Below are 14,100 nucleotides of genomic sequence, written 5' to 3'. Positions count from 1 at the left end.
ATAACATATTTACACACACAGAGTTTGCGAAAGAATTTGCTGGAGACCTGATTCTTTGTTAAGCTAAAGTTCATCCAAGTAATCCAGAACAGTGAAGTGTTTGCTTGGCCCAGCACCTGCAGGACATATAAGCAGAGTGCAGAAATGCCAGCACAATGCTCCTTTAAATCAGAAGGCATTTGACTGGACTGATGAAGCAAAAATACCTTCAGTAGACATGAAATATTGTCTGGAGACTTTTGGTGATACAGCATATGTCACTGGCCATGCCCCAGCACTCCGTGCTCCTCTCCTGAGATGGACTCCTAACAGGTGGATCCCTGCCTTCTGCAGGGGCTCATGGGCAGGTGCTGGAGTTTGCTTGTGCCAGTGCAGTGGAAGGATTAAGGATTTGGGGATGGGAGATATTTCCTATCTTCTAGTTAGCAAACACTCAGCTAACTGATCCTTCCACAATGCCTTCTACGAATTCAAGGCCAGGCTGGATGGGGCTTTGAGCAACCTGCTCTAGTGGAAGTCGTCCCTGCCCATGGCAGGGATGGTGGAATTAGATGATCTTTAAGGGCCCTTCCAACCCAAACCAGTCCATGATTTTATGATTCTACAAACGAAGACACATTTGCTCACTGAGTAAGCAGGACTCAAATGCTTTACTACAAGAAGCTTGAGCAAAGCAGTAGTATAGCTGTGTGGGGACTGGGAATAAAGATGGTTAGAGATGGCTTCCTCACTTCTTGAGCCTGAGGGTATAAAATTGATTTCTTTTCCTTGTAATAAATGTTTTTCTGTACTGACTGGTAATAAGTTTCATTTGGCAGACCCTCAGCTGTTGTTTTTTTTTTAAGATGATTGAAACTGAAAAAGCTTCAATTCAGCAGAGGACCTGTCCCTGGATGTCTTGTCTACAGGGAAAAAAAGGATTGGAAAAATCTTTTATTCTTGATTTTACCATAATGTGTTAGAAAAATTGTAGATGGTGTGGTTACTAGCTACAGTAACAATCCTTGTCACTTAACTCAGGCAATCTACCTCTTGGAGGTGCAATATTTTAGTAATGAATTATATTGTAGCCTTCATGGAGACAGCTTCCTCCAATTCACTGTATTAATTTCAGTCTGAATTAAAATCAATGCAAGATGCACAAAAATCTGACAAATACCTAAACTTGGGGAGAAAAATGTATTTAAATATTTATTTATTTTAGGAGCTACTTTTGGCAGTAAAGTGCATTTATATTCATACTTAATAGAAAAAGTGCAAGAGTTTACAGTTACAGAGCTCTACTAAGTTTTAATTATTTACCACTGTGGATCTGGTCATAGCAAAATAAAGATCAGGTATGGTTTACCTCAGTTCCTAAATATGCTTTTTGATAAACACTTGCAATTCAAGTAAGATTCCACTTTACATTAATGATTACTATTCAAACTATTAATGAAATATGGCTGACACTGTCAGTTAGGTTTGTGTGATGTCTAACCTGAGTGCTTAAGCACACCCATGCAGGTAGAACTGATCTCTATTTAGATAGGGTTCAAAAAATACCAACAAATTTACTCTCTTGTCTTTTACGACCAAGAAATAAAACAAATTTTACGTTTTATACATTTTAAAATGGAACCAAGAGTTTTAAAATACTCTGAAAATTTACATATTGGAAAAGAGAATTTATGTGACAGTAAAAATTTAGGCAAATTTACATGAACTCCAGCTTGGTAATGTTGAACACACAATTGATCTGGACTGTAAACTGTATACTTTTCTAAAACAGCAAAAAATTGGTATTATATTTTCTATTCTTAATAACCAAATATTGTATTTCAGTAAGTGAATGTTGATAATGATCCCAACTGTGAAAACAGGACTGCGAACTGTCAATGGCAAAATACACGCAAAAGAGTAGGTGAATGGGTGCATTCTCACTGAAACGTCCAGATTAGAAAACCCTCCAAGCACAGGAAAACTGAAGTAATTCAAGTGCAACTTTTCATCTCACACCATCCACCACCATCTACACACCATCCAAGTTTAATTCATGAGCACCTTAGAGTACCTCCGAGACCATGGAATAAATAGATCTGAGAGTCATTACTGACCTCCCTATTTTTATTAATTATTCTCAACAGAAATAATATTTCTACATCTGCTTTAAGGTTAAGTAATATCTGTATGTATCTCTATTTTACAAGAACAGGATTAAACTCAAACACTCTAAACTAGGAAATGTTCGAACTGAGATTGCTGTGTAACTCCACGCTGCCCTGCACAAATGCACTTGGATCTCTGGGTCATATACCATCTTTCCATAAAGCCTCTACAACATTCAGTGCTCACTAATGAGCATATGATAAAGTTTCCGTATGTTACTTCATGTTCATTCTTTACTGTGTGGTTTTGTGCCCCATTTGCTGTGCCCTGTTGAAATCTTATCAATGTAACTTTTTTCCAGGACTTTCTTTTTTCCTTGGCTATTTATCACTATCCATTGTGAATGTTTTATAAGATTTAGCAGTCCTTTCAGATGAAGGATAACATCTCCTCCACATTTGGTTTTGATTTTTAGAAAGCTGATGGCAAAAAGTCCAACTCTGTTACAGCATCTATTGCACCATCACTTTGAATATCAACCTTCAAGCCCATGGGTGTCAAAATTTTAGAAAAAACAGGTTGGCAGGTCCCACAGGTTGTGGAAATGTATTTTTAGTGTGTTCATATTGCTATTTAGCAACTGTGGAAGGTCAGTATATCAAATGAAGAACAAGACCACAAAATCAAGTGTTAGTATAGTCCCTCTGCTTTCACTACTAATAGCTGGGGCCCTCTTCCTCACAGAACTTCATTCACAGTAATGGGGGGCATAAAGTCACTCTTCATTAACAAGCATTTACTGGGCCTGTTCAAATACAGAGAAGCAATTTCAGACAGTAGCTTTATTTTATTCTCGTGATAGAAATGACCTGCCTAATAACAAACAGTTAAAGTCTCTTTCCTGAAAGCGCGAGGATGCTCTTTCTCTCACTTCCCTAGCTGCTCTATGTTCTTTCAAGTGCACGGGCTGAAATTCTACCTGGCCATTTAGTAAGTTGTGTCAAAAGCAGAAGATGTTTTGTCCATTCCTCAAGACCTCATGTAAGGGTGAGCCCTTGCCTCATTTGATTCTGACAACTGTCACAAAGCTGTGCTACGTCAGTGGCCAAAATAACCATAAAACTTAAAGCTTACCCAACACAAGTATCTTGAATTATTTAGACTGTGAAACTGCTCTTTACTTGGTGGTAGTAGAGGTAAGAAACAAAACAAATGCATCCTGAGCAACAAATTCAGAACACAAAAGAGGGAGGATGAGAAGAATAACATTTTTGTTACAACCAGTTTTACTCCTGTGGAGCAATATTCTCCTGGTGCTTCAACACAGCAAATGGAAATGATGCAAATGATGTCTGATGAGTTGGAACAAGACGTGTTAGTGTCTGTCACTTCAGAGTACCATGCAATGATGTCAGAACCTTGCAGCCTCCAGCTGAGTGAGTGCCTGTGGGGTAAATCCTGCACATCATGCAGGCTGCTCCATTTTAAGCCATTGGGCTACATCCCCTTCTTGTGCATTGGAAAGTAGATCCAATTGTAAGAAAGAGCTGAAGCCTGTAACTTCCTCTCCTTCTCCCCACCTGCAGCCAAATCTAGAGCTGCTTCCCCTTTATTGAACAAGAGGGCATGTTTACAAAGCAGAAGCTGCATTACATTCAGGTCTCCCTCATCCTTGTATCATCCCAGCTACAAAGAAAAAGGGCAAAATCAAACTCTGGAAAAGTAATGGGGACAAAATATTGTAGGACACTAAGTCATATAATTTAAAGTCCCTGGCACTCAGCTGAAAACGTTATACAATGTGTAACATTCAAACAAGTCTTCATCAGAAATGCAATGCTATTGCAAAGTTACATTTTTGCCAAAGTAATGAGCATATAAAAATTTTTCTTTTGTATTTTCAAACATTCATTATAAAGCCCTTCCTTAACAACCCAATAACTGAAGTCTGCGTATACAGCCAAGTTATCAGACCTACAAATTTGGAAAGACCTCCAGTGCAAGTCTACTTAACTGGATACATTCCAGCATATTTTCAGCCAACTGGCATTTGCTCCCAAATTTACAGCTGGCAAACAACCTCCTTAAACATTTCCAGTTCCTCAATAGAACTGTTTAATGTCTACCTTTAACACACCAACCACCTGACTTCAGACACAACACTCAGCAGCTCTGACCGCAGGGCGCAGAGTTATAAAATTTACAGCTTCTTGAGTTTGAAAACCACAGACTCTGTGGCTGGAATCTGCCAGATCTACTCTGAAGAAAACGAACTGTGGCTTTTGCTTTGAGCATAAAATGTTAAAACAATGGATAAATTGAATTCTCCTGAGTAAAGAACCTTTTCCTTTTGCTGCTAATTTTGATTTCAAAGTTAAGCCAATAAATTTTCTAAACTAGCTGTGCATCTGCTCCTTTGTTTGAGATTCTTTTTTTCCCCATGGCTATCCTAAGTCTCCAATACAATATTCCATTTTAAAGGTCAATATTTTAAAGAGCCTATCAATGTCTTTTTTATGATTGAGTCATTATACTTTTAAGGTATCTTTTATTGTAGGATGCGTATATGAAGTCACTTGCAATACACTGAATTAAAATAAATTAATTTAGACAAGATAAACTCTTCTCCCATAATATTCTGTCTAATGTACAGGAAAGCATACAAGTGTCTGGCAGGTTAACAAGCTATAAAATGAATCCATATCTCTGCGAAGGAGTAATACACTTATACCACTAAGAGAATTGCAGTGAGTTTAAATAAAAAGCCAGATAAAGGAATAGCTACTGTTTATCCATATGTGCTTTGCGTATTTTCATCTTTACTCATTCTGCATGGGGATAATTTACAAAATGGGCATGAGCCCAGACTTTGAACCCCAGCACACATGATAGCTTTGATCTACACCTTCAAATTGCATCTACATTTTCTGGGTCACTCCCATGCTTTGTAAGTCTTTGATAATTTCTTTAGGTAGATGTGAAGGAGGTGAGCTATCTCCAGTGAGCCATCAGTTACACCAAAAAGGGTGGACTGAGAAGTTTAGCTGTGTTAAAGACTAGTGTCTGACTTTTTAGATTTGGTTTTCAGAAAGATGCTTCTGAGACCTGCAGTTTATATCCACTCTGAATCTACATGCCACTTAATACATATTTTAACATCCAACATGCTAAGCCAGATTCTGATTTCTCTGATCAATCAAGATTAATTCCACTGACTTTCATGAATTTACTCCGTTTTCAGTAGTGTAAATCTAAGCATGGAGCATATGCTGGTGGAAAACTGTTCCTGTTTAAAACAGGACCACTGGCTTGAATGGGCAGCTGCTGGGGCTTTGACATGACTTGACAGTGGCCAATAGCAGGAGCTTCCAAGCAAAGTGGGAGAACACCTGTAGAGAAAAGCACCAGCAGAGGAAGAATTGCATCTACATCGGTTACTTAAGTCAAACCTTAAAACAAAAGGGTTTTTATCCCTTCAGTATTTCTAAAGTCACTTTAAACAAAATCTTAACTAAAAGCTTATGACAAACTATTGTTTTTCAAGGAAGTCCACTAAGGTCATTAAAAGGAAAAAAAAATCACACACACACAAAAAAAGTAACCTTGAAAGGTCCTGTATGATCTCATTTCTTCTTCAGCTGTTTCAAATTTATCTTCTGTTGTTATTGTGTCTCCATTTTTTTACTGTTCACATGCTAAATGTACAACCTTCAGGGATACTGTCCAGCTAGTCTCTCTTCACTAAAGGAAAACCCTTTTATCTGTTTGTATTGAACCAACATCTGCATCTTATAAGCACATCTTAGCTCTCTTTAACTTACTTTCTCTTTAGGGGAAATCAGTACAAATTTATCATCTAGTAGCTAATAATAAATGTAATGTTTTATAACTGCAACTTGGCTTTCTCCCAGTGGCAGCTAGATCATCAGTAAAGTCATTCCACCTGGCCTCCTTTCTCTCTTTTTTTTTTTTTTTTTTTTTTTCCTATTGGCAAAGAGGAAGTGATTTACTGGTTTTAATTAGACATTTTCCTGCTTTGAAGCTTCATTCACCTTCTCTTTCCATGGATATTTGCCTCCTTATAAAGCATCCTTTCCATCTGTTGCTTACTGTTGTCAAAGTAAACCATGATTTTATGATTATTTAACCAAGATTTCACAATTCCTTGATAAAATATTTCACCGAGTTTGAGGTAAATTTCAGTGAGGATACTGATTCTATCTCATCCTGAAAAACTTTACAGTGCTTTCTCAAATCAGATTTGAATTCTCAAATCAATCCATTCTTCCTCACTTTACTGGTAGAATGGAAAACCAAATTATTGAATTATTGTGTTTTTAAGTTAGTTTATTGATCCCTGGTCATGCAATATTTTTCATGCCAACCAAACAGTGCAGGTTTTTCTTGCCCTTTCAGACTCTTTCTTGTAATTTGACTTAGTTGTGGAGGGTGAGTGAATATTTCAACAAATGGAAGTCACACATGACCCGCACATGAGATGTGTATCAATAGAGCCCTCTGACACCAATGTCCCTGGTGCTCTGCTAGCCCCATATGGAAAGTACTTTCAGCATTTGAGGTGACCACTGCCAGCCCTCATTTTCAAAGCTAGATGAACGAATGATTAATTTACTGTTCATTCCTCCTCAGGTTAACAGAAAAACACTGTTGAGGTCTTTAAATGGAAGTGGTGCCCAAATGACCTTTGACCAAATGACAGATAAATAAATAAACTGAATATATTCAACTACCTTAAAAAAATGCAATATGTTTCCATTTAAGATGAGACAATTATGCTACCAAAACCATATTTAAATACCTGGTATTAATTTCTTATGCCAGATTATCATTTAACTATCATGTTTCTACCACTTTGACCTTTGTTATTTCATCTAGCCTGAATTTTGACATTTTGGGAACTGCCTTCAGTACCCATGTCTCTTTCTCATTTAGGCTTTTACTGGTTTCTACAAACCCACAATCACTAACCTATCAATAATACCAACTGCAATTTCAGAAGGATATACAAATTCTAAAGGGCACCAGTTTACACTGCTTTGCATTCCCTCCATCTGTCAATTTACTTCTTGGACAATCCAGAAAAGGCTCTGATGAAATCTCCAGAATTTCATTTAAATCTTCCAGTAGTTGTGCTCAGGAAACACTCATCCTACACTTTTTATACCACATTCTTCTCAAAATATTCTCCTCCCCCTCAGAAAATATTTGTACATTAAGTTTGCATTTTTTTCTCTCACAACCTAGTTAAATTACGGATTCACTGCTCTTTGTCTTCTTTGGTATGACTGGTTCCCATAATTACATACATATAATGTATGTGAATATGTATATGTGTTTTTGTTGTTTATTTTTGCTTTGTTTTGTTTTGGTAAGATTCCAGGACAAAAAAAGAAAAGTATTTTGTGGTTCTTGTCTCTCATCCACTTTTGAATAGTGTTTAGGACTGCAAAGTCTGATTAAATGACACAGCTTAGCTATTGAAAAACCTGATAGAAAAACAGATGCACAGGAACATGATATACAATAATGCATAAATACAAAACATTTAGTTGAACTGCGAGGCTGAACTATTACTTGTGATATGCAAGGCAATAGGGAATTTTAAGACTCTTTTTCTTATTTAGGTTTCACCCTTATTTCTTAACACATGCTTCAGATGTCTGTTTCAAGAAAATAATTTGGAGAATGACTGCATTTCACAGCAAGTGATTGCCTTGAGCACAGACGTGCCAGACCTGTCTGGACCCATACCTGGAGAGCACTGGTCCCATCCTCTCCTGTGAATGCTACTCAGAGGATGTGTGTAACCTGAACTTTCTGGATGCGTGCAGGTTGACTTGCATCCAGAAATGCAGTTGAAAACCTGGATCATTTGGGTCACCACACAAATGTCTTGCAAAACTATGACTACAAAATTAAACAAGCACAAACTGTGCTAATCTATCTTTCAGATCGGAACAGCAACAAATACACCTACAAAAACTTGTATTTTGTGCCCACCTGAATAATAAAAGTTCCTGTATTTATGCATGCAATTTATTCAGTTTCTTAGTCCCTGTAGTATCCGTTTTTACAAGGACTCCCACTGAATACTTCTGGAAAAAAAATCTACTCCAGAAAATAATTATTAAATTGGTGTTGAATACAACATAATTACAAATAATTAAAAAAAATATATAAACATTACAGCAGAAGCTGAGGTCTGCTCCCTGGAAAGCCTCATCTTACTGAAAATCAACTTAATTGGATTTAAAAAATTGCTAGCAAGACTTATTTTGTATGCTTAAAGTTAAATAGGATTTGTTTCATGATTATTGTTGGAAATAGATATTCAGCAATGCATGTTTCCTCATAAAAGTGTATTCTTTGTTTTTCATTGGTATTTGTGCTGCTTATTTATTGATAAAGCATAAATGATGCAGATCTCTGAACACAGTATTTTGCATTTTCCCAGAATTCAGCTTGTTGAACATTGCTGAAATTACTGAGAGCCAATAAACAAACAAACAAATAAACAAATAAATAAATAAATAAACACTTTACTACAGCTGATAGGTATATATAATTGGGGAATATGTTAACTTTAGCATTTTTCAGTTGTTAGATTCCCTAGTTATTAAGCCAGTGGTGTAGGTATTTCAATAAAAATAGAAGGGAAGCTTAAATAAGCTCTCCTAGGAGCAATAGCCTCAAGTTAAATGTTAAATCTTAATAAAACTGTTTAGCATAATTTGATAGGATGAAAATAGAAGTGTTATTTGGCATTAAAATGAAATATTTTTTTCTTTAATCTTTATTCTGTGAAGTATTTGCATGATATGCAGCCAAGTCATCTTACAGGCAATTTATTATTCATACTTGAGTTCTATAATAATACAGTTCAATTTACTTTGTATTATGACAAATAAGATTCCTGAGAGTTCAGCTTAGCATTTTGTAGTATTTATAAGTGTGCTTGTTTCTTTGGTGTAAGGCTATATTGGAAATGATTTGGAGACAAGGAAGCATGTCTATGACTTGTAGGCCAAAACTCTTCTTTCAACTAAAATATTCTTATTAAACTACACACACAAAATTAAAATTCTTCAATTGAGAAAAAACATTTTGAAATGCTGTTGCAAATTAGGATAACAATTTGTTAAAATGTACAGCTTTAGCCTATGTCAAACTGTCCCTTCTAAAACATGTGTCCATCCTAAAGTACTTTAACATGTGTTCAAGGTTCATGAGCTTCAATGATGCTTAAATATATGTTTAAGCACATTACTCAATATGAGTAATGGTAAGGCTCTTCAGTATTCAAAATAAAAATCTTTACTGAATAGCTGTGAAAGTTTAAATAATCCTTGAAGAATATATTTCATATCACAGTCTATATTCGCTGTGTTCCTAAACTTAACAGAACAAAGCTGTGTAATGGAAACAGGATGCAGAGTTCTCGGTTCACCACTCCTGCTAAACTTCTGCAGAGAGCTGTTTCCAGTTATGGTGTTACGTGATGGGGAGAAGAACCACCGCCTGCTGCCTCCGAGAGTGGGTACAGCCCTCGCACTCCCGCTCTCCTGGTACACTCCAGAGAAAGCTATGCCTTTGGTAGCAGGCTGACCGGGGTACTGCAGGAAGATGTGGGAAGGAATTGAATCCCTTGGCTCCTTCCTTCTCACAGGGAAGAGTTCATCAAAACAGATGTAACAGACACGTTAAAAATCCATGGATTTGCTGGTGCTTTCTAACAAAGGAGGCAAACTGATATAGCTAACAGTAAGTAAAGACTTAGGTGATTTAGCCAGAAATTGACACTCAGATGTTCTGATGCACTTTAAAAGACAAGCAACCCCATGCAGAAAGAGTTTTTTCTTAGAAAAAAAGACCAGTTTTGACCAGTTTCAAAAATGTAACACTGAAACAAACCATAGAAGCACCAAATTTACTTTCTTCTAAACCTAGTTTCAACACAGTATATCTGGCAGACAGAGTAAGTGGAACAAAGTTGACTGGGAGGTAAACATATATGAAATTCCTTATTCTAGACGCTATCACCGATAAAACGGAATCAACAGAAATTACACAGGAGCCTAAGGTATGGTACTTAGATCACCTGTGTCCCAAAGTAGATGTAAAAAGGGCTACTTGTGCCTGCGTTTTCTAAAGCATCATTTGAAGCTCTTACCTTAAGCCTATCCATAATGTTAAATTTATTTTTTACATCTCTGAATTTTACTGTACAGTACTTGTGGGATGTGCTTATAATCTCTACTACCATTGTGCAGCAACTGAGAAATAATGCTATATGGTGTGTTTTACACACCTTTCTTTTTACTGAATTTGTGACATTTAATAAACTTCAAACCTTGATGAACTGTTGAAAGGCCTTTCAATCTAGCATGACTACACAATTAAGTCTGAATACTATCGTGACTCAATGCTATTCTTTAATCTCTCTGAGAGCTACAGCACAGAGCTAAAGCTGTCGTTACTAATTCTGTAATAGACATCAAGGGAAGAATAAACAGAAGAAAGCTTACTTCAAAGACCAGCGTCTCATTAGTTGGTCCTGCTGCATATAGACTCTCTGGATGGTTAAAAGAGCGTTGATAATCAAAAACTGTTCCAGCAAAAGGGAACTTTCCTGGCCAGTCAATTGTCCAGTCTCCTGTTAGATAATACTTTTTACTGAGGTTGCGCACTGCAAGATAGCTGGTTGAGATTTGCATTTCATGGAGGTGTATACTGCGTGCTCCTGCTGGAATAGTGACCACAGCATAGTAGTCTGAAATGAAAGAAGTAAGCAAAATTTTTTCAATTGCCATACGGATAGAGATGGTTTACCATTTTTCAGCCAGTTTGAAAGATATTGAAGATAGCTGTTCAGATCCACCAAAGTTACTTCATTTCCACAAGGAAAAAAAAAAAAATCTGATTTTAACCCCCGATGCAGTCTGTAATCAGAGTAAATCAGAGGTATTTCAATTCCTGGAATTTGTCTTTGCGATTGAAGACAAGAAAAAGCAAATTTACCTTAGAAAAATGCAGAAAATGGTAGTTTCACTGTAACTGTTTTATCATGTTTTCCCTGTAGTTTCCTGCAGTAGTCGGAAGGTACCACTTCAATCATGGGCAAGCTTTTTGAGGTGAAATGCACTGGGATGCAGAGAGCTCCCACAAAGCCCTATATATAACTACATCTCCTTCCCGTGACTCATTTCACTCTGAGCATTTAGAAACCTACTTCACTCTACAGTCAAATAAGATGCTACTGACAACCTTCAACACACACGGAACACAGCTCATTTTGCAGAGCATTCAGTTTAGCTTATTCTCCTAGCGTTGTATTTCTGTATTGCTATATCCTAAATGATTTCCTGACATACCTCACTGTAGCATTGACATGTCTTACAATCATCAATAAATGGATCCTCAAAATACCTCTGTGGGTAAAGAAATATTTATTATCTCCATTTTATGCTTGAGAAACTGGGGTAAGGTGGAGAGGATTTCACAATAAGCCTGTGACAGTCCACTAAAGGAAAGTCCACGTCCTAGTGACTGGATCATCCACTGAATCAACTGGACTGCTTCCCATCAACTTAATTTAAAAATGGATGTGGAAATGATGTCACGTTTGGCATTATGCTGTGTATCACTTTTTATATATTCTATTGTCCCCTTCCAGTCAGAACTGTTGACCCACTTGCATGAATCTTAAAATATTTTTTAAAAATTCACACGTAAAAGGAAAAAGTGGCTTAAGAAACAAGAGGAATGCCTACAGATTAACTAACCAAGACTTATGTTCATAGCTTTCTTGTTACCAAGAAACAGCAGAAATGTGAACTCTTTTCTCACTCTCCCTGTGATTTTCAGTTCACATCTGGACTTTTAGACACTCCCTAATGAGCAAGGAGTCATATATATATTACATGGGGATACAGCAGAGCAACGAGTTGATGATCATGTGGAACAGCTTTCCTTACCATTAGCTTTGTGCTGGATCAAGTACTGGCCTTTAAAGAACTTGCATGTTGAATTATCTCCTTTACAAACTCCACAAGCATCCAGTACAGCTTTGGAACCAAGTCCATGATCACACCCTACTTGCTGCAACCAAAAGGCAGAAGTAAAGGACTCAGATACAAGGGAATTTGAAGTAACAGCTGCATTTTCTATAAAGGAGTCAATTGCCCACTTAAAAAAAATAGACATTAAGATTGTAAGAAACTTAATTATTATCTTACTTCACAAATTCCATCAATGCAAACATCGTATTTATTTGGTGAACACAAGGTTCCGTCCTTCACTTTGCTGGACATTGCAAAGAAAAAGTCAAAGTCTTCAGCTGTACAGTACAATTTACATCTGTCTTCCTCTATGGAAAACAAACAAACAAACAAAAAGACAAGGAAGTATTAGACCTGTGGCACAGTTTAAAAATGAACAAACAAAAAACTCCAAGCACCCTGCTGTTTCTACTTGCATCCTACATGACATTTGGCAGCTACAAGGATTAATTGTGTAGTGACTTATTAGGACCCCAAGATAGGCAAAATTACAGCCAAATACATTTTAAAACAATGTGTGGGTATAACAGTCCACACACTCACAGAATTACATGTAAGAATTCAACACCAATGTGAAAATGAGCATATTTATTAGCTTTGCTGCTGTGGCTGTGACTTCAGCTCCACTTGTCCATAGTGTTAAGTTTATTGTAATAATGGTGTTAATGTTTAATTAAAATTTGAAAAAGGTATGATTGCTCAAATGGTGTGTTCAGATGGAAGCTAGGACAAGGGTGAGGTTTTCCCCTAACAAAAGCGCTTTTCCTTTAAAAATGCCAGACCACTGTCAATCAAATTTCTTCTTATACTCAGATAGTAAATTGTGCTTATAAAGGGCTGATAAATTCTACATAGACAAATACAATGATGCTATTGCTACATTGATACAGTTGCTGAAATACAGTTTTAATACAAAAGTGCAACAAATAAAGCAATGTAAAATTTTCAGGAACATGAAATTGGATTTAAAATGGTATCCTTTTATTCTTAAATAAACAGCTGGATTTTCAATAGCATGTAGCACTCAACTTGTTCTACAGAGGCAAGGCATCTGTAGTAGTTTTGAGAACAAGATCATACTTTCAGGAGTATATAGATCTTGAGGGATATTTTGAAAAGCAGTTAAAGAGAATAAAGACAGGCATTTTCAATTTCAGCATCACTTGGGAATTTCTTGCTTTTGAAAAGTATGCCCTCTGACCCTAAGTTAAACTTTTACTAAACACAGCCTTAAAACCAATGTAGGCTACATTAACTTCTGTTAAATGAAGTATTATTCCCCCTATAATGTAGCATCCATTGTTACATGCTGCGAAACCATATTTCCTCTTTCCTCTATTCACAATGGCTGTTAGGACACAGATTTCTAAATAGCAACTGAAATGTCTGCAAAATCTTTTAAAGAAATTATAATCAGGGTATGAATAGGTTATGGGTGTGTGTATACTTAATGGCATTGAAAACAAATTTGTGCAGGTTGTAAACAAAGCAGCTACAATGTGATATAATCCAGTGACTTTTCTTTAAGTAGCAAAAATTGTATATATAAACTGACTTTCAAACTGCAGCAAATGCTTGCTGTAATTGATTAAAATGAACATTGATGCAAACTATTTGCAAAACTAAGGTGGATAAATTAAAAATAAATTTTAAATCTACAAAAGACAAACGAGAGTTATTGAGACCTGAATTTTATAAAGATCTCTTAGTAAAAGATAACTTTAAAAAAATATATGCCTGTACATTATTTGTTTTTCTAATTCTTAAGGGACTGTACCAGCAGAAAAGTCAGAAGGTTGATTTATTGTTACATTTTGAAATCTGAGAACATTCCAAGGGAAGGAAGATTCTGGTAGCGTTACTATAGAAGCTCACATTTCCCATGCTGAAGAATCCATGGAATTTTTTTTTGTTTTCTATTGTTTTGTTTTTA

The 14,100-nt window shown here is 36.3% G+C and overlaps 1 protein-coding gene across 2 annotated transcripts in view; it reads right to left on the bottom strand.

Moving 5' to 3' along the window:
* The window catches only part of ADAMTS18 (ADAM metallopeptidase with thrombospondin type 1 motif 18), a gene marked incomplete at both ends in the record, with an annotated part of 77,135 nt that overhangs the window by 14,110 nt on the left and 48,925 nt on the right, over nucleotides 1-14,100 (bottom strand). For both annotated transcript variants that reach the window (XM_084294576.1, XM_084294577.1), the window contains 3 exons: nucleotides 10,635-10,879; nucleotides 12,084-12,207; nucleotides 12,345-12,475. In XM_084294576.1, coding sequence (XP_084150702.1) covers nucleotides 10,635-10,879; nucleotides 12,084-12,207; nucleotides 12,345-12,475 — 500 coding nt within the window. The remainder of the gene's footprint in view (nucleotides 1-10,634; nucleotides 10,880-12,083; nucleotides 12,208-12,344; nucleotides 12,476-14,100) is intronic.

The sequence above is a fragment of the Netta rufina genome, assembly GCF_964035555.1.
Source record: "Netta rufina genome assembly, chromosome: 13".
Taxonomy (NCBI): Eukaryota; Metazoa; Chordata; class Aves; order Anseriformes; family Anatidae; genus Netta; species Netta rufina.
The sequence above is the reverse complement of the archived record's forward strand: the minus strand, read 5'-3'. Positions and strand labels throughout refer to the sequence as shown.